Genomic DNA, 22,104 nt, shown 5'->3' on the forward strand with positions numbered 1-22,104 from the left:
ACTTAGCCCTGCTAGGAATTCATTTTGCATAGATAACTCCTGATTGACAGTCTTTGGCAGTTATATGTGTGTATGACATTTATTTTTATAATTGCAAAGAGAAAAGGATTCAAGTCAGAGTTCAGTCTCCTTTTGAAGAAAGGAGAATATTAATGAATTTTCCTTTTCCTCCTTCGAACAAATATTGTGCGATTGCAATGTCCAAAAAATGAGTCTTTGGAGATGTACAAATGAATAAGGAGCGAGAAGTCTGTGGGAATTTATTGGAGACAAGGGAGAGAATACAGTCCTTGGGGTCAGAACACAAGATATACTGGGAACCTTGAGCTTGTATTTGGAAGTCTATCTTCCAAGAACTGAAGGGACAGTAGAGGCCAAGATATGAAAGCAGTAGGATTTTGTTGAGGAGTTTGAATTCTATCTGAAAGGCAGTGGACAGTCACTGAAAAATTATGGACAGAGGAGCAACACAATGAAGTATGAGTTCCATAAAATCAACCCCATTGTTCAGATTTGTTGAAAGTAGGGAGGTGGCAAGACTTACCAGAGTGTTCATTTAGGGGGCTGTTAGAATAAACCAAAGGAAAAAGAGTCCAGGACAAAGGACTTTGGAGGTAGGTTGTCTGGTTCTTGGATTTTTAATCCTGGCTACACTCAAACTTATGTAGGAAACTTCCATAAAATACCATATCCAGTCCTCCCTCCAGTCAATAAATCAGAACACCTGCAAGTGGGTGTTTTGTAGAAAGACACCCTAAGGCGGTGCCTTCTCCATCCAGGATTGAGAGTTCTGAGATACCTTCCCATTACTACAAGCCTTCAAGGCCCTGGTTTGCTTCTCCGGGTGACCCAGTCTGGGAAATGCACCAGATGAATGTGCATTGTTATTAAAGCCATCATGTCCAGCTACACAACATCCTTACAAAATTGGCCACAGGAGAAATGATAGGCAGAATCTTCCATCTCATTTGAAGGAATCTGCGTCACACAGAAATGGAGTATGAATCTTTGGATCAGAAAAGCACCAGCACCACCTGCCCGTACAACTAAGGTAGCTCCCTATAGCGGTGAAAGCAGCAACTTTTCCATGAACTTTTGCCCACAAATCTGTCATATTTCAGGAAATTCAAGGAATTGGGAAATTGCTTGAATTTTCCTAACATTCCTCTAATTCCTTAGAATTGCATTTAAGAAACAAATTCAGAGCCCTCACGGCAGTGCAAGCCTGTAATCCCAGCAAGACTGAAAGAGGAGGCTCACAAGCTCAAAGCCAGTCTCAGCAACTGACTGAGACCCCTGTCTCAGAATAAAAAAGGACTGGGGATGTAGCTTAGTAGGAAAGTGCCCCTGGGTTCAATTCCCATCAGTGTAGTGTTTGCAAGAGTCCTGGTTTTGGTACATATTGGGGAAGAAGGGGAGAAACCTGAGTTTCCACTGTGAAGGTAAAGCAGACAGAAGCCAGAAGTAATCCCATCCTGCTTAGACCCCACCTCTGTTGCTCAGCCCACTGAGGACCTCAGACCTCAGCAGAGTGATGAGGGTCTGTTAGACATCTGCTAACTTACTGTTGAGGGGAGTGAGAAGATACGGGCTTCCCATCATGCAAATATGGCCTAATGGTTCCCAGCCATATACAAAAGGGTGTACCCGACCTCATTCAAGGAACATGCAGAACTGTTTTGCAAAAGGACCAATGACTAAAGCTGTTTCAAATAAAAAATTCCTATGTCCTCCTTAACGTGTGTGGTGCTCAATTAGAGAAAAGCCAGGAACGTTTCATTATATTTTCCATTGGATTTTTAGTGTATAATGACATCTGTGCCCAGTGGGGAATGAGTTTTAAAAATCGTCCTCGTCGTTTGCACATCAACACTGCTTTTACTCAGGGAAAAATCATATCCTCAGAGCCTTCCAGAAGTCTCTAAAATGGTCCTGGGGGAAATGGTAAGGTGACTGAATGTGATTTTCTTTAATATTTTAAACTTTGTTCATTGCTACATTTTTTTTTTTTTTAGGGAAGAACTTGTCTTTAGGAAGGAAATTGCATTTCTTTCAGTTTTTTGTTGCCTCTCCTACTATGGTATTTGAGTGTAGAAAGCTCATTTAAGGAGAGATGGTTACTTGTCTGCCTGATTTCTTAGTCTCCTTTTATGTTGGGATTGATATAAGTACTCCACATTTTAGGATCAGTATTCAGAATAAATGACCTAATGTGCATCCAGTGCGCAGATAGGGCTTTGCATATATCAGATGCTAAATAAAAGTTAAATTTAAAAATTGATGTAGTTGTCCAGATATCTGGGAACATACTGGTGGAAGAATTTGTGTTGGACCTTTGGATGAATGAAATTTGACCTTATGCAGGCAATAGGGCGTTCAGGCCAAGGAAGTCAGGGGGTGTGTGTGGTGATGAACTGTTCAGTTTACTTTGGCTAGGAGGCAGGAAAACAGGAACTGAAAAATTAGGTTGGATGTCACATGGAAGGCCTTGGAAATCACACAGAGGTGTTTAGACTTGATTTTCTAAGCCATTTGTGAGAGAGAGATGAGATCAAAACTATAACTCAGGAATTTGGATGAGCCAGGGTTGGTGGATAGATTCTCTCAAGAGAGGAGAGACTGGAGACCTGGGGGTTTTAGTTAGGGCAACTAGAGTAAAAGTCATGATCTGAGTCAGGGAGTAAACCTAGAAAGGCATTCCCTGCCTGACCTACTTGTAGACGTGGATTCATTTCATATTAAAAGTAACGTGAATGTTTTTAAAATCACTGTTTATGTTTGATTGTTAGTACTTTCTCTTGACCTGCTAATCAGAAAGACCAGGAGTAAAGTCTATAAATATTCCATTTTCTAAAAAATCTGTGAGGATGTTTTAGAGTTTTCTAATTCTGATTTCTACCAAAGTAGTGAGTTAAATTCTCCTTTATTGTGCAGCCTAAATTTTCAATGAGTGGACGTTTTTAATGTAAAATCGTCATATTTATCTGTTTCCCTTTGTTTCTTTTTTGCTTTTTAGTACTGGGGATTGAACCTAGGGACATTCAACCACTGAGCCACATCCTCAAGCCCTTTTATTTTTTATTTTGGGACAAGTTCTTGCTAAACTGCTTAGGGCCTTGCTAAGTCGTTGAGGCTGGCTTCAATCTTGTGATCCTCCTGCCTCAGCCTTCCCAATTGCTGGGATTACCACCACCACATCTGACCCCATTGTTTCTTTCTAAATAAAGAACATGATCATTTATTTTAGGATGAGGAAAAGGAAGGGTAAATTCACCAGAGCTCTGTGGTTCTTTAAAGTACTGCTTTTTTTTTTTTTAATATTTTTTTAGTTATCAATGGACATTTATTTATTTATTTACTTATATGTGGTGCTGAGAATTGATCCCAGAGCCTCACACATTCCAGGTAAGCACTCTACCACTGAGCCACAAACCCAGCCCCAAAGTACTGCTTCTTAATCATTTTATGGTTTTAATTAACTTACCTGCTTTTAAAAAAAAAAAAAAATTTTCCACATCATTTCTTTTTCACCACGTGGTCCTAAGAGTGACTATTTAAACTGGATCAAGTTTTGGTTTTGTGAGTAAATTTCATTTTCTTAGTGGTAGAAATTAAGAGTGGCAAGGACTGAAGAGTAGGTTTGTGTGTTATTGACATCCCATGCAACCTTACCTAAATACTATATGTGAAAACATTTTGCAATTTGTAAAGTATTCGATAAATTGAATACTCTCAATATGAAACCATTTTAATAAGAAAATCAGAAAAGTAAATGGGGGTGAAATCTGCTGGTGAATTGGTGTCTATAGTTCAGGCTCTTCTGTGTGCTGACCTGATGTTATATCTGAACACAGTCAAAAAAAAAAAAAAAGTGGACATTGAGAATTTCTGCTTATGGTATTCATCACTTATTAAGTAAAATATTATGAGCGTAATCACATTTACTTTTCAACAATACGTTGTTCAGTGCCTAATAATTTATTCATTGAAAATAATCTCTAAGGAGCTAGAAGCAGAGAATTATTTTTTTAAAAAAATATTTAAATAAGCAGCCTCTTTTTCTTTCCATATCTATCTTTGGGGGACAGGAGAAGATATGGAGATAGGGAAAAAGTTATTTCCTCATTCTTTAAAATAAAATATTGAGCTTTGATATGTTTCCCCAGTCAATAGTTTTCTAGAAAGTAAAGTGTTTATAATTTTATTTAAAACCTCCTTATGGAGACAAGGTATGGCTGTAAATACATGAAAAATAAAAAGTTAAGGGACTGGGGTTGTGGCTCAGTGGTAGAGCACTTGCCTAGCACATGTGAGGCACTGGTTTCGATCCTCAGCACCACGTAAAAATAAAGTATTGTGTCCATCTAAACTAAAAAAAAAAAAAATTAAATTTAGATAATTCACATGGGACTATTCTATAGATTCTTTGATTCAGTGCAAACATTGAAGTCTTTGCACATTAATGTCACTCCATTCTTCACCCCAAATTTGGTCCTAAATCTTGTGTCTAATGGTGGTATTTTCATCTCTACACTGAAAAGACTCATGCAAGGAAACATTACCATACCTTTCCATTCTAGGTCATGATTGTTTTTAGTTGGGGTATTAACTGACTTGGAAAATCAGGGGCTTGTTTTTCTCTTTGGTGTCCTCAATAAGGGCATTCCTACCTGCTTTAATGAATTTGAGTGTTCTTAATTACCTTTCTTGAAAGGCCAAGGAACTCCTGAAATAATAGGTGAAAAATGCTTTGAAACGGTAAAGTTACTAGACAAAAGTAAGATGCTTATACCTCTCTTAATATTGACCATCCACCCCACATCTGGCTCAGAGGAGAGATGCTTAATGAAGATTTGAATCTGGGGTAAATTAAGCCATGTTGCGACCTCTATAAAAGATTGAATAGCCTCACATAACTAAGTACTCTAATGGCCTGAGGAAGGCGGGAAGAGGAGTTGAAAGGAAAATTCTTTGTTCAAACTGAGAAACTAATTAATGTGCCCAGGACCTCCTCTGTGAGTCAGTTTTAATGGGATTGTAAATAGGTGCTTGAGTGAGCTGTAACAGTGTGTTGGTTGCTCTGGGCCTTCCTGTTTATCAATACTATCTACAAGATGGTAAACCACAGGGAAGGAGAAGCTTTATTAGGCCTTTCAGCCTGCCAAGACTGGGATTTATTGACTTCATGCCCTCCATGTTATGTGGCAGCCCCCGCCTCTCTTCTACTGGTTAATACCCCGGGGGCCTGAAGGCTCATCACCAGGGCACCTGGGGCTGTGAAAACACCCAGCCCATAGGTGACACAGGTATGTAACCTTGCCAGTTCAGTTCTACTCTAGGGTGTCCCATGTACCAGGTGGATTATGTGGAAGTAAAAAAGGAAAGCAGGTTAGGCCAGGCAGGCTTAAAATTGTTATTGGGTCCTCTTTCACCCTGTCCTTATTCCCTATTTTTATAATCATCTGTAGCAGGAGCACTTCTGAAGCAGGGCAGAGTAACCTACTTCTAGGACCCCATTGCTGTTTTCTTTAAAGGGAAGACATGTCATTATATACATTTGAAAAACTCTGAAAAGATGCATAAAAATGTAAACTATTTGAATCGAGTGGGCTTTTTGCTTGCTTGCCTGTCTGTATTTTCTATTAAAGTCAGGTTTTGCTTGTATAATGAAATCAGTTTATTAAGGAGAAAAGAAGCAAGCTGGAGTGTATGAGGCTGACAACTTTGTCTTTCTTCTGTTCTAGAAATTGAAGCCAAGGAAGCTTGTGACTGGCTGCGGGCAACTGGTTTCCCCCAGTATGCACAACTTTATGAAGGTAAGCCAGGAAGGCCATTTTTCTTTAAATTGATATGATTATAATCTTTGGTTCATGATTATTATTCATTTTGTTATTTGGTATGTTTGATTTTTTTTGAAAAATAATGTAGTGAGTACCGGAGACCCCCACCATCAACACAAAGGCTAAGACCTTGATAATAACACACCCACCTGCCCCCTTTTCTGTCCCAAGTACTGAAACCTGTTCACTAGTTTCTTGCATTCATTTTGTCTTACTCTGTTTCCTCAAAAGTATATTTTATAAAGTTATTTTTACCTTTATAAAAGGGATATTTATGCTGTATATAATCTTGTGGGATTTCATGTTTTCACTTAGAATATTTTTTTAAGATTTTTCTAAACTATGTGTCCCTATGGTTCATGCACAATACCCTATCTTGTGGATAGACCACTGTAGCTTATTCCTGTCCACACTCGTGATTGGTGGACATTTCGGTTGTTTTGCTTTTATAAACTCTGCTGTTTTGAACATTCTTGTGCCCATCTCTTGAAGTGCATGTATAGTCGTTTATCTTTTGGATATTCCTAGGAAGAGAGTGGCTTCGTAATTTAAAAAATATGCATAAAGCAAATTTTTCTGAAGTAGTTGTACCAATTTTAACTCCTACCAATCATATATAAAGATCTTGTCTGTCCACATACACTCAATACTTTATATTGTCAGACTTTAATTTTTGCCAATCAAATGGATATAAATGATATCAGATAGATTTTCACTTCCATTTCCCTTATCATTAACAAAAACAAGCAGTTACTCAGGTCACTGGCCATATGTATTTGTCTTCTTTGAACTATCTCAGGCCTACCATCCTTCTAAGTTAATTGTGATTTTTTAAATGATTGTTAAGGGCTGTGGATTCTACATTCTCATCCTTTGTGGGTCATGAGTTGATGCTATCTTTTCCTCCACTTGTAATTAAGCATTTCACTCTTCCTTAAATTGTCTTTTGATTTTGATTTTTTTTCCTGTGGCAGTCAATTTATTAATTAAGAAAAAATGAACCTTTTAAAAAAATCAGTGTCTGGACTAAATTTTTTTTCATATCATCATCTCAGTGCCCTGGAGGTGACTATGTGCTGAGGTTATGGGTCCTCAAATCTGACTCATTCCCTGAGCCTCTGGGTACCAGGACAGATTATATGTACTCTGCATGTCAAAATGAATAAGTCATTCATTTAAATAGGAGTTTTATTACCCTCCATATGAATTTGCTTTAAAGTGGTTACAGCTGTGAATGAGCAAATTCCGTTTTATGGATAATTTTCAAAGTTGGACAAATGGTAAAGTCATTTCTATTTGCAACACATGATCATCTGGTAACTCACATAGACAAATATTTTTCATCTTTTTTTTTTTTTTAATTTTTCTATTACTGGGAATTGAACCCAAGGCTTCACACATACTATGCAAGCACTCTACTACTGAACTATAAACTCAATCCTGAAATACCTTACTATTTCTCCATTTCAGAGAAGATCTCTGGTTTTGTTTCATTTCTTCTTTTTTCAAAAGTTGTTGGTTCAATACCATACTTCTTATGGTCATAGTAGTCACTTATCTTTCCTTTAGAATTCTTGACCTGTTTCGAGATGGGTGGGGAACAGTCTTCAGTTACATTTTCAATTCACAGCTCTGGAGATAGAGAATGATAATTGCATTTGCATTGGCTATCCTTTTTGCCTGTTCTGAAATTAAATTTCCTTCAATTATGTTGATTTTGGTGTTGATTGGCTGCCAGGTGGCACCTTCTTGTGACATGTCTGTTTGCTAAGACCCAGTTCAAGTCTGTCTTACTTCTTTCACAATTCTAAAATGCAGATGAGTGACATTTTGGGACCCTTTCATGCTCCCAAGTCGTTTGAAGTGTAAGCCTGCTTTTGAGGTGCACTGTACATTGTTCTGGGCTATCATTTCCCCTCTCCATCCTGCCACTGTATTCAGGGTGAGCACATACACACCACGTACCAACCCACACATTCCTCATCTTCCTGTTTAGCTTTATTTTTGTACTTGGCAATTAATACTTCCTGCCTTTAAACCCAACCAAGCTGGAAGTTGGATTCAGAAAACTTAGGTGCATGAGTTAAACTATCATCTTCTAGAAACCAGCTCTTTCAGAAGAGAGTCTAGGTAGATAAGTGAAAATTATTAATTTAATTCTTTCACTGCTCACATTTAATTAATCACCACTGGATTTTTTTTTTTTTTTTAAACAGAATTGTAGTTGATTTGGATCAGAAAAGGAATCTAAATACAGCTCTGGGTACACTAAATTAGAAATTGCTAAATAACATAGTTGCTTTTTCACCTATACTTAACGGGCAAGGGAGATTTTAAGTTACATTTATAGATTTGATGTTATACTATATAAGTATTAAAAATATATTCTGTAATATCAGGTCTATTATTTAATACAGTCACATTTCCCTTAACCACAAGGATGTGTGGTTGTCTTGCTTTCATTCACTAAGAGCCGATACTCACTGTAAGCTTCCTGGTATGTTTCTGCTGTAGCAGTGCCACTAGTCATTTCCCTAGGAGAGACTCTGTCTTTCCATCTCTTCATCAGTTTGGGCTATAGCTACTTCATTGTTCTGCCTGTATTATCATTCGGAAACAATATCAGTACTCCTACTCTTGCATTCAGAAAAAAATAACAGGATAAATTAACATTCATTGTGATTTTTTTAAATTATTTTTTTTTATTTTTACAGTCTGCATTTTGATTCATTGTACACCAATGGGGTACCTCTTTTCGTTTCTATGGTTGTTAAACAAGTATCCCTAGAAAATGGATTATGATGAATAAGGAGTTCCAGCCCATTCTTTAAAACCAGTGATCATAAATTAGAAACCAATGAAGTCATACATTCTCTACTCAACTCAGGAATTAGAACTTTATAAGTTACCTGTAGCTCCCAAACTACTGAAGGCCAGATCTGTTCCAGTATGAAGCATTAACCATTTTTGAAGGCCAAAGGGAGGTTTTCAGATGATGGTAATCCTGCCCATTCCTGACTTGTGTTGCTGTACGTGTTCCTCTGTGAAGGCCCATTGTTTACTTTGATAACTGAACTCCAAAGAAGGCGATAGCTTGCCTTTATCAAGTGGCAATTTCAGAGTTGTTCTGTTTCCACAGCCTGGCTCTGGGTCTTTCTCCTCCCTGCTTATCCTGGATACATTTACCTACAAGCGATCTTTTTTAATCATAGGGATTTTTATTTCAAAACCTGGGACACATTTTTAAAATATATATTTTTTATTTTTAATTGATACACAATTTGTGTGTGTATGTGTACATATATGTGGAGCACAGTATTGCATTTCAGTTGCATGTATGTAATGTGTAGTGATCAGAACAGGGTAATTGACATACTACCCCAAATGCTTAGCATTTCTTTGTGTAGGGAACATTTAAAATTATATTAGCCATTTTTTAAAATGCAATTAATTGTTGTCACCCATGGTTATTCTAGTGTGCTGTAGAACATTGGAAGTTATTCCTCCTATCCAACTACACCCCTATGCCTGTTACCCTTCTTCTCTTGGAAACCACTATTCTGCTCTGTCTACAGGGATCTTTTTAGGCAATACAGAAAAGGAAATTCTTCCATTGGGTTGACTTTTCCGCCTCTTCTGCTTTTGAGTCTGATACAGCTTCTTCATTGTTCTGAGAGAATTCAACTCTTCCACAGATAAGGGATTTGGGATTCTAATTGTCCTGCAGTAACTTTATAGCTAGGCCTTTGTTTTAGGGAGAGTTGTATAAACTCCCAAGAAGCCATATTGAAGTGCAAATATTTGTTTTAAAATAGCATGTCTTGAATCTCCTTTAGCTCTCCATGTCATACAAATGCACTAGTCCCCCTGACTACCAATGGCCATTGTTCTCTGGATCTTTCCTTGGCCTAATTTTTTTTTTTTTCCTTGTCCTGATTATATGTGAGCAAAGACACGCGGTTTAAAAAAAAAAAAAAAAGAAAGAAAAGAAGAAAAAAGAAAGCCATATTAAAAATAAGATTCCTTATCAAATTCATTCTGGCTTAAATTATAAAACCAGTAGAATTTATTGCCTGCTGGTTTGTTTAAAGGTGGAACAGGATTTTTCAATACTTACCGCTGACAGAAAGCAACATTTGGGTTTCCAGACCACTTTAGAGCTCTTTCAGGATGCTGATGCTGAATTGCTTTAAACTACTTTATACGCCAAGAGTCTCAGAGAAGTTGGTAGAAAATGAGACTTCCAGCACACAGGAGACACTAATCACATTGCTTTGGTGAACTGAGCCAATTTGCCCAGAACCTACATGTTTGTATTTATTTTTCTTATAGATCTCCTATTCCCTATTGATATTACCTCGGTCAAGAGAGAGCATGATTTTTTGGACAGAGATGCCATTGAGGCCCTATGCAGGTAAATGAGCATGCTTTGAGTGTTTCTGTTTTCTTTAAAGAAAAAGGTACCTATCATAAGGTTTGGTTTTCATTTGTTCTGATTATGTCCGGTCTTTGATTAGCCAATGGTATAGTGACTTGCCTTGCAATAAAGCATAGACCTTTTCATTTAAAATGAGGTAAAATGCTTTTACGTAATATTGCTATTAAAATAGCATCACCTTGTCTTCAGAGGTCCTCACATTAGTACCATTCTCTGTTTGGATGACGTATGACTGAAGAAACAGGTCAGTTTCTAATGGTCTTGAAACTTGAATAGGGTTTTTTTTTTAAGAGGTCCCATAATCAACTGCACAACCCTAAGCAGGGACCCTAGCAGAGTCAAGGCTGCATTTACACTGAGTAGAAATAACACGTTCAGAGGAACAAATACTGGTGGGGGCTATGACATAGCAGTCTTAGCACCATCATTGAATTCCAGAAAACTCCTCAGAACCTCTGGCTGCCCCAGGTTATAGTAATGATAGGATTAAATAGGCTATAAAACAACTCAGCACAGCCTTTAACGTACAAGAGACAAGCAGTAAATGAGCATTGATGTGAAGTGTGAATAAAACTGTCAGAAATCCTCCTTCATTGTGCTGGTGGCTCTTTAGACTGAGGAGTAGCTTGTGGGTTTTAGCAAAGTGGAAGTAATAAAACTGGAGGCAGGTGATAACTGGACGATGATAATCCTTTCAAACCCTGAATGACATTTTTATTCATCTTACATTATTCATCCTTTGTAATTTTTCCTTAAAACCTAAATACCATAATTGCTGAATTCTGGGGGGACATTTATACATAGAAAAAATTTACATATGCTGATTTGATTGTAAGATTTAAAGAAACTCTTTAATTTCAGTATTTATTTTAACTTGAAAAAACATGATTTAGTTGCAATGATATCTAGTATTTTATTCCCCTTTGTAGGCAATAGCTCTGTGAAAATATTTTTTTTCCTTTCTTATGTAATATAGTGTTTCTTGGAGCAGCCAACTTGAGCAGTGGTTTTGGAGAAAGAAAAATAGGATGTTTAAAATGGTATATGAAAAAGACTAGTTCTTACAGTTTAAAAAAAGGGGGCTGGGAGATGCCGTATTAACCACAGAAACACTATCAAATTTTTCAAGTCCAATTAAATAATTAGTTAGAAATGTCCAGGGTATGTAGACATTTTCTCAAAGAAAACTGATTCCAAGACCTGCAATGGCGTGTGTAATATCATAGCTATGTCATCTGCAATGAAAAAATGTCACCAATGCAGTTTTGGGAGGGGAAAAGTGTGTGTCTGGAATATAAACTACTCCAGACATTTTTAAAATGTTTTCATGCTTAGCTGTGGGGCAGAATTCATTTATTTTCAATTCATCACTGGTAATAATGCATATGAATGAGGTCACTCCTAAGATGCATCTTAGGAAATATTGTCGGATCATCCATTTCACACATTTTAAACCACTTGATGTGGGCCCTTGGAACAGCAGCAATAGCTTAGGAATTTGTGGGTCATAAAAATATCACTGCCACATTTCACACCAAAGAGTCATGATTAAATTCTTGAATATTTTTACTGTTGTTGTTGGAATATCATTTTGAAATTTAACTTTCCTTTTTTGAAAGATTTATACTAGCTCTGAGTACGACTCAGGAAACCACCTCCTGTAGGAGAGAATAAATCTGTGCTCCTAGATCTTTCCTGAAAAGAAAAGCCTTAAAGAAACTGGACCTTGATCTGTATTCAAACTCTGCTGCATATTCTGGTTGGGCTTCTGTTTTCTCTTACACATAGAATAATGTATCACAAGTTAGCAGGGAGAAGGAAGTGCACTAATGAAAGTCAGGTGCTTTAAAAATTAAATGATCAGGCCCAGATTTGAGTAAGTGCAGTAAGTCTGGGGATTGGATTTTCTTTTTAAAAAAGAAATGATTCAGAATGAACTTGTTTGTAAAGGAAAACCCACAGGCACTTGTCCACATACTCACATAGACTAAATGAAAAGAGTTCCTTCCCTCTTGATGTCCAGAAGAAAAAAATGGGAGCCATACAGGGTGAATTTCAAGCACCCTCCTTAGAAATGGATGTCAAGGTCTGAGCTGTGCATAGCCTAGTTAGGATACCCATTTTACTGATTATATGATATTTGCTTCATTTGCTAGAACCTCCTATTCCAAATGCCTTCTCAGCACGTGGAATTTCAGGACCAACAGATAATGAAGCAATACTGTGGTTTAAGATTTCACATGGTTTGTGAAATTCTCCCTGGACCCACAGATTTTTTTGTAGACATCCATCTTGTGTCTTATTGAAATACTCTGAATAGGTGATTTTAAACATGTATGGTATGATGGTTGCAGAAATTCAGTTTAAAGATTTTACAAAATCTTACATGATTTCTTATCCCCAGCACTCCCTGTATTGGATCCTATTTTAGGCACAGGTGTTTCAAATGATCCTTAGAATGCACTAGTGTTCTGCTTTGTTGAAAATATTCATATTCCTATAACTTTAGCAGGTCATATTAACTACTTTGATCAAAAAACTGGGAGGGGCTATTCCCTTTTAACATTTTCTACTGAGAGCAGAAGATTGGGAGATATAATGGGTGTGGGGAGCGGGGAGTGTTTATTTGTTTTAGAATGATGATATACAAGATACAAAGTTTGGTAATGAACTTTATATAAAATTATAATTATGTGATTACTAGGGTATTTTAGATTTCGATTGCTCACCAACATTCTTATATCACTATAAGGTAATTATTTGTTTCCTTGAAGAGATTGGCTCTTGTCCCAGGCTTCAGCTTTGCTGAATAACTTGACCTCAGTGATAAGTCCATAATGATGAGGGAGTTCTACTCAGTATAATACTTGGAGGAGTGAATAGTTTATGTTGAAGCATATACAGATAATATTGCGAAATGTGACCTAATGCAAGGATATCTTGTGTGAAATGTTGTCTTCCTAGTTTCAGAAAAACCTTCCAAATTGCTATTTTCCTTTGGAATGAAAACTAATTCCTCCTATAAACACATGGAAGAGCTGTGAGCATCAACTGGACATGGTAGAATGAAAAGCAGATATATATCCACACTGTCATCTTCAGTATGCACTTTGTTTTAAAACAGTCCTGAGGTGCCTAAGCTGTGTCAAGCAGCCTTCCTTAAAAGTAATTTTACCTTGTTACCATTCCTGTTCTGCCTAAAAGGAAGAGAGTCATTTTTCAGAGCATTTGTACTAATTTGAAGAAAATATCTTTTAAGAATTGGAACCATTTTTAGTTGTCAGTTCCTACCAGGTTCTTTGCTTTCTTTCTCTTTTTTTGTACTTTTCCCTGTTTTTATTTTGCATCCATTGAGGCCCAGATCCATGCCTGCTTTGCTTTTATCAGGGTGTCTGCACTCTGTGTAGCAAAGCTCTTGAACCTCTGATAGCCCCTCCCTGTTCAGAGCAGGGTACAAGTTGCCCAGGAGATAAAACCAATGCATTCCTGTGGAGCTGAGCCCTGTGAGGGCCTTGGCTGGTGGGGATGACCAGGGCTTCTGGATAGAGAGTTATTGATAGCCAATATTTGAGCCACTTATTTGAAGACTCATACTTGGGATGTAAGTAGTTCCCATTATTACCATCATTAATGTTTGTTTTAGAAAGGAATGCAGAAGATACTGTGTGGAATACCAGAGCCACCATGTTTTAATTGTGTGACCTTGGACAAGATTCATGACCTCTCCAAGCCTTCATTTCCTCATTTATAAAATGAAGATGAATCACAATATCCATACCATGGGGATATTAAGGGCAAAGATGAGAGGATAGCTACAAAATGCCTAGTATAGTGCCTCACCTGGAGTGAGCATCTAGCTAGCTTGATTTTTTTTAAATTTTTAATTGACATATACTAATTGTCAATTAAATATTACATATTTATGGGGTACATATATATTTCAGTACATGTATATGATATGTAATGATCACATCCTGGTAATAGCATATCTGTCACCTGAGACATTTATTGTTTCTTGAGTTGGGAACATTGGAAGTCCTTCCATCTGGCTATTTTGAGATATACAAGTACACAGTGAATTAATGTTAGCTGTAGTCATACTGCCAGGCTGCAGAATGCTAGAACTTCCTCCTCCTGTTTTTGTACCCTATAACACCTCCCTCTATTCCCATCTTCCCCTCTCCCCAGCTTCTGGTAGATACTGTTCTACTCTCTATTTTCATGGGATCAAATTATTTTTTCGAGCTAGAACTACTATTTTATGTCAGTATCCTCTATCTATAAGTAAATAAGGTCACACCAATGGGCATTCTTTGGAGGTCCCAGGAGACAAATGAAAACCACAGAAACCCCAAGAAATAACTGGGCTTCAGAGTTGCAATGTCTTTAGCTTGTCGCTACCAACATAAAAAGGTGAAGTTGATCTTTATAAAACTGGCCTCCTGGGTCTTTTTTGTGTGACTCCAATCTGGAGTTGGTGAAGTAAACCCCTCCCCCTCCCCTACAGGCCTCTATGCCTAGTAAATTGGGTTATAAACACCACTCAACCATTAAAGCTCTAATGAAGTCAAGAGGCTATTTGATTACAGGTTTGATGAATGAAACCCAGACCTAAGACTAACTATAACCATTCTGGATTCTTTGAATCTTGAAAACATTTGAGAACTGAAACACTGTGGGTTTAAGTAATTTAAGTAATTGATGCCCCTAGAAAGGGACCTTATACCACCACCACCCTTGTTTTTAAAATCTGCAGACTTTTTCTCAGTTATTTGTTTTCTTTCCCTCCCCATCCATAGAATATTCTGAACATAGGCACCCTGTTATCTCTGTTTATTCTATAAACAGTCTTCCACATAATCTAGGAAATCAAAGGCAGGCTTATCAGACAGGCAGAAATACTTTCTATCCTGGTGCATCAAAGTTGTCAGACAAGTTGCAAGAACAGGATCAAGAAGATAAAGCCCTGAGGAGGGTACATGATCAGTTTGAATTTGGGCAAATTAAGTGCTATTATCCCATGAAAACATAAGAATTGCAATTTTAGGAGAAACTGGAAAACCCGTTGGGAGATTTGTGTTACTTAATGAGGCAGCAAACAGACACATTGAAGGTTCACGGAGGACATTCAGTGATGGTCATCTGGAAGATGTTAGGAAGAATGGGGCCTGGAGGGCTGTCACTCACACTTTTCCAGATCAGTTCGCCAGGCATATTGAAAGCAGGTCTTCTTTGGGCTATCTCATTATTTCTCTGTGAGTTTAAGCATTTCATTTTTAATGACACTAAATTATTTCCCTAATCTGTCTCTTCTCTTCTCTTTTCTTCGCTTCTCTCTCTCTCTCTCTCTCTCAATCCCTCTCCTTCCTCCAGATTATAGTATCCAAATTTTTAAAATAATCATTTGTGTTAATGCTTTCACTATACCAAACATTATTGTCCCCTGAACAGGAAGTTGTAGAAAGAATTATGTATTAAAAAAAATAAAATTATGAAGAGGCTGTCTGAGATTATTATTGATCAGATATAACTAGAGCTTTTTTAAATTAAAATTGTTTTCCCTTTTTTATTGGTTCTTCTTAGTTACACATACCCTTAGGATTCATTTGGACATAATAATGAAAGTATGGAATATAATTTGCTTTAATTCAATCCCCAGTACTTCCCCCTTTCCCTTCCCTCCCCGTCTATTCTACTGATTTTCTGTTATTTGGGGTTTTTGAGGGAAGGGGAGTTACCAGAGATTGAACTCAGGGGCACTCAACCACCGAGCCACATCCCCAACCCTATTTTGTATTTTATTTACAGACAGGTTCTCACTGAGTTGCTTACCACCTCATTGTTGCTTAGTACCTCTCTGTTGCTGAGGCTGGCTTTGAACTTGCAATCTTTCTGTCTTAGCCTCCAGAGCTGCAGAGATTACAGGCATGCACCACTGGGCCCAGCTTAGCTTTTTTTTTTTTTTTTTTAATCAATGTTAATTCAAGTTTTGATGTGATATAGAATATACCCTAGTTTACTGCCAGCTCTACTTGGTGTCTCATCACTATCTTTAATTCTGTGAAAAGAGACCACAGAGTCTTATTTCTTGACACTGAAGTAACTTATTTGCATTTGCCTAATGACTCAAGCTACCAGTTATTGAAAGAACATATTTTCTCATTGAGAGTTGCTTATTCCATGAAGAATTAGAGGTACTTGCCAAGACCATTGTGGTGTGCCACTTTTCTATAAAATCATAAAAATTAGATTTAAATGTAAAGCTTAAGAAACATAAAGGCTTTTGTTGTACCCATTTGCATTTTAGGGAAGTTTCTAATACATAAGTTATTAATAAATTCAGAGAAAGTCATTTAATATGTCATTTGTTTAGGAAAAAAACACCTACCTACTAGTGGTTTCCTTTCTTTGCTAATGTTATTTCTTTGCTCTATAGGCGCCTAAATACTTTAAACAAATGTGCGGTGATGAAGCTAGAAATTAGTCCTCATCGGAAGAGAGTGAGTATATAAATTATATAACAGGATTTGGGAAGAACAAGGGGGCAAACCCCAAACTGGATTATGTGTTTTGTAATAGGTTTTGTTTCCCAAATTTTCTGGTTCCAAAAGCACCTCCATGTTTAATGTTATAATCCAGTCAGGCTTACCAAAGAGTATGTAGTTGCAACCAGTCAATAGATGGGTTTGGGTTTTTATAGAATTTTTTTTTTTAATTTGTGAATAGAAATCATCTTATTATCTTTCCTAATGAACTCAGTTTCTACTGTGATAAAGAGATGAGACTTAATGAATCCCAGTGGACTTTTCCATGACTCCCTAGAGAAAATAAAGCTAATATACTTTGGGAACTCCTCTCTCTTCCCAAATACAACAGTAACTACATTTCAAAGCTGTCAAGATGAAAGCAAAGGCTGGCTCGGGGGATATTGAAGAATAATAAAACATTTGAAGGGAGGAAAGGAATGGGGGGAGGAAGCAGAGAAGCCAGGAAATCCCACGCATTTCAGTCAATGGTGACACATAACTGAATCGGAGATTATTTTCTTCTGCGAATGAGTTGTGGGGCCCTTTTATGAGATCTTAGGAGAAAAAGGTAGGCGTAGCATTGGGAGTGAGTATCACAAATTAGAGTAAACGGGAATAAGTTGTGTCAAAGAACATACTTTTTTGTCTATTCCGAGTACAAATTTTAATTATCCTAGAGTTTCTGACCTGTCAAAAGTGGCCTCCTTGGGGAGTTGACCTTTTAAACACATGAACCGAAACCTTAGCACCCACTGAGCTGTGTAGAGGTGTCCAGGTTATCGCTAAATGATCTCTACTCACTGTCCTGTGAATCTTGGGTCGTGTGATATTTTCCACGCCCGTGACAAAGATACCTAGCGTGCAGATTGTACCTTTTGATACCATGCTAAAAGGCCAAGACACAAGTCTGTGACAGCCTGTCTCTTGAGTCTTGCACAGAAATCAGGCATCATCAGCAAAGATGTTAATTTGTGTTTATAAATGTTCCCTGCTGTCAGAAATGGGTATTTGTGAAGCCTTGTTAACTTGCCTGGAAATGGTCTGAGGTTGAAACTGCACAGGACAGTCCAGATGTGAGCTCTAGTCCGGGGAGGGGAAGAAAAAGAACAGGTAAGAGGTGACAGGCACATGGTGGCTCACTTTGCCTGGTCTCCATTAGTTTAGGAGATCTTTGAAATTTTTTTAGTGTGGCTAGATCTTTTAAGTTGCCACTCTCCTTAACTGTTGGGAAACTACCTTCTTAATTGCAAAAGGGAACGTAAACACATGCTATCAACAGACAGCAAAACTGGAGGCGGTCTGGAGGGAGCCCTACCATTGCCGGCTCCAGTCCAAAATATTTTGCATGCCTGGAATTTTCACCAATCTCAGATGTTTCCTTTGTGAGCAATTAAAGAACAACCGTTAGATATAGAGTTTCCATACAATCAATCTTATTTAGCCAGGCACTATGGTACATACCTGTAATACCAGTGACTCAGGTGGCTGAGGCAGGAGGATGGCAAGTTCAAAGCCACCTCAGCAACTTAGAGAGGTCCTGAGCAGCTTCACAAAGCCCTGTCTCAAAATAAAAGATAAAAAGGGCTGAGGATGTGGCCCAGTGGTTAAGTACCTCTGGGTTCAATCCCCAGTCCCCCCACCTCAAAAAAAAAAAAACCTTATTTAACTGGCAATACTTGATCAGATTTTCTCCTCTTAAATTCTTTAAATACATCTTTGTTATTAAAACAAAAAAAAGTAAGACAAAAGAAGTAGGGAATTGACACTCATAGTGACATTGGAACAATCTCCTGGCCTATAGCACGTGTCCTACCCCCTGCTATCTTATGGTCCCTTTGTATAAATGGCTCCTTTGTGTCTTTGCAGAGTGAGGATTCGGATGAAGATGAACCTTGTGCAATAAGTGGCAAATGGACTTTCCAGAGGGACAGCAAGAGGTGGTCCCGGCTTGAAGAGTTTGATGTCTTTTCTCCAAAGCAGGACCCAATTCCTGGGTCCCCAGATGATTCTCATCTGAAGAACGCCACAAGCCATGAAAGTATGCTGACAGACCTCAGCGAGCGCCAGGAGGTGTCTTCTGTCCGCAGCCTCAGCAGCACCAGTAGCGTCCCCACCCACATATCCCAGAGTGGGGATGCTGTGACACCCCGGACTAACTCCGTCATTAGCGTCTGCTCCTCCAGCCACTTTATAGGCAATGATGACTCTTTCTGCAGCCTTCCCTCTCCCAAGGAACTATCCAGCTTCAGTTTTAGCATGAAAGGCCATGAGAAAAATGCCAAGTCTAAGACACGAAGCCTGCTGAAACGGATGGAGAGCTTGAAGCTCAAGGGCTCCCACCACGGCAAGCACAAGGCACCCTCCAAGCTGGGGCTGATCATCAGTGGGCCCATTCTGCAAGAGGGTATGGATGAGGAGAAGCTGAAGCAGCTGAACTGTGTGGAGATCTCAGCCCTCAATGGCAACCACATCAACGTCCCTATGGTACGAAAGAGGAGCGTATCCAACTCCACACAGACCAGCAGTAGCAGCAGCCAATCAGAGACTAGCAGCGCCGTCAGCACCCCTAGCCCTGTCACCAGGACACGGAGCCTCAGTGCCTGCAACAAGCGGGTCGGCATGTATCTAGAGGGCTTTGATCCTTTCAATCAGTCCACATTTAACAACGTGATGGAGCAGAACTTTAAAAACCGCGAGAGCTACCCAGAGGACACCGTGTTCTATATCCCTGAAGATCACAAGCCTGGCACCTTCCCCAAGGCCCTTTCCAATGGAAGCTTCTGTCCCTCGGGAAATAACAGCTCTGTGAACTGGAGGACTGGCAGCTTCCATGGCCCTGGCCATATCAGTCTAAGGAGGGAAAACAGCAATGACAGTCCTAAGGAACTTAAGAGACGAAATTCCTCGAGCTCCATGAGCAGCCGCCTGAGTATCTACGACAATGTGCCAGGCTCCATCCTCTACTCCAGCTCAGGTGACTTGGCCGACCTGGAGAATGAGGACATCTTCCCTGAGCTGGACGACATCCTCTACCACGTGAAGGGGATGCAGCGGATCGTCAACCAGTGGTCAGAGAAATTTTCAGATGAGGGAGACTCAGACTCAGCCCTGGACTCTGTCTCTCCTTGTCCATCATCTCCAAAACAGATACACCTGGATGTGGACAACGATCGAACCACACCCAGTGACCTGGATAGCACAGGCAACTCCCTGAATGAGCCAGAAGAGCCCTCTGACATTCCGGAAAGAAGGGACTCCGGGGTAGGGGCTTCCCTGACCAGGTGTAATAGGTAAGGCTTTGCTCCTCCCTCCAGATTAAGGACGGGGATCGGAAAGAGTCTGGTTCTGTAGGAGGAAATGGGATGAAGACTGACATTCATAACCATGTCAGTTGCTAAGGAAAGTGTCAGACCAGGAGATCCAACATTCAGAAAGGATATTATTTAATGGGTGTGGGCTTCCATTTGGGGAAGATGAACAGAGCGGAGATGGATGGAGCTTGGTAATGACAGCACAATACCATAAGTTAACTTAATGTCACCGAACTGTGCTGGTTACATGGTAAATCTTATGTTGTGTGCAGTCAGCCCTTCTTCTCTGTGGGTTCTGCATCTGTAGATCTTGCTAACAGCAGATCAAAAAAATCCAAGGAAAAAAACTTGTGTCTGTACTGAATATGTGCCAACTGTTTTCCTCGTCATTATTCCCCTAACAGCACAGTATAACAACTAATTACCGAGCATTCACCATGTTTTAGGTATTAAAAGTGATCTGGAGATGATTTAAAGTAAACAGGAGGATGTGCATAGGTTCTATGCAAATACTGTGCCATCTTCCCTCAAGGGACTTGAGCATCTATGAATTCAGCTATCTGAGCAGGACCCTGGAATAAATCCCCTGGGGAATACCTCGGAACCATTGTACACTTTGCCACAGGGGAAGAACATGAATGGCCTGGAAACTGAATCCTTTCAGTTCCTAAGAGGACAGCTAGCAGCCTTGGCCAGTTTTGCATCTACCTACGTGACAACCTTTGTGTGCACTCACTCTGCTCCATTCTCTTCCAGGCACAGACTGAGATGGCACAGTTTCCAGAGCTCTCATCGGCCAAGCCTAAACTCTGTATCTCTGCAGATTAACTGCCAGTCTGTGGCCCAGATGAACCTACTGCAGAAATACTCGCTCCTGAAGTTGACAGCCCTGCTGGAGAAGTACACACCTTCTAACAAGCATGGTTTTAGCTGGTAAGAAGTTAAACTTCTCAATAAACTATACAAGTGATGTTTTCAGCCACCTCCTTGAGTAAAGCACATGAGAGTTTTATCCTTTGTTGATATCTTTATTAACATGTAGTCAGTCTCTGCATGATTGTTCTCAGCTTATTTATTTTGTGGTGCTGGAGATGGAAGCTAGGGCCTCATGCATGCAAGGCAAGCGCTCTTCCAGCCCCAGCCCAGTCTCTGCATGCTCGAGGTCACATTCAAGACAGCTGAAACCAGTGGAGTTTTAGGGAATTATCAGCAGGGCTGGCAGATTGCCAGTTGATGGGGTGAGAATGTAATATTCTTACATCCCATGCTATTGCTATCTCCTTTCTAGTGGTAGGAATAACCCACTATAAGTAAATACGTGTACATCATCACATCATATCTAAGGGAGAAAGGAAAGAAAAATGGTAAGATGTTATGAGATCATCTTGGAAATGCTTGATGTGTATTATCTGGCCCTATAATCCTATTCATGCATGTTTTCAGAAATCTTGTTTGTTTTGATAAGCTGGGGATTGAACCCAGGACTTCATACATGCTCAGCATGATAATCTACCACTGAGCTACATCCCCAGCTCTAAAAATTATTTTTGATATGAATCTTTGTAGTATCACTGAAGGATCTACCTAAATTGTTAAGGTTACTTTTTCCAGCAAAGATGCTCAGGCAGTGGATAGTAAATTTTAAGAATGTACTACAGGGGGCTGGGGAGATAGCTCAGTTGGTAGAGTGCTTGCCTTGTAAGCACAAGGCCCTGGGTTTAATCCCCAGCACCCCCCCCCCAAAAAAAAAGAATGTACTACAAAATGCTATAGTGAATCTATAAAAATGAAATTTATTGGATGAGTTCTTTGTAGTTACTTTTGAAAATCCAGCCTTAAGTGTGTCCAACTTGACATGTAGATTGTTAGACTGGAAGGGTCATAGATGTGACCTAGTCTATACATACTGATTTTTCAACTCTTAGTACATAACCAAGAACCGCCTCTGCTTTGACCTCTAAGGGTATTTTGCATTGCCAGCTGATTGT

At 39.0% G+C, this 22,104-nt stretch overlaps 1 protein-coding gene across 8 annotated transcripts in view; it reads left to right on the forward strand.

Moving 5' to 3' along the window:
- Dlc1 (DLC1 Rho GTPase activating protein) overlaps positions 1-22,104 on the forward strand; it is a 378,868-nt gene that overhangs the window by 344,195 nt on the left and 12,569 nt on the right. For 7 of the 8 annotated variants that reach the window (XM_047549288.1, XM_047549290.1, XM_047549287.1 and 4 more), the window contains 5 exons: positions 5,745-5,816; positions 10,173-10,254; positions 16,715-16,778; positions 18,672-20,095; positions 20,873-21,049. In XM_047549288.1, the coding sequence (XP_047405244.1) occupies positions 5,745-5,816; positions 10,173-10,254; positions 16,715-16,778; positions 18,672-20,095; positions 20,873-21,049 (1,819 nt within the window). The remainder of the gene's footprint in view (positions 1-5,744; positions 5,817-10,172; positions 10,255-16,714; positions 16,779-18,671; positions 20,096-20,872; positions 21,050-22,104) is intronic. The other variant, XR_007108304.1, reaches the window with a different exon arrangement.

This window comes from Sciurus carolinensis, chromosome 4 (assembly GCF_902686445.1).
Source record: "Sciurus carolinensis chromosome 4, mSciCar1.2, whole genome shotgun sequence".
NCBI lineage: Eukaryota > Metazoa > Chordata > Mammalia > Rodentia > Sciuridae > Sciurus > Sciurus carolinensis.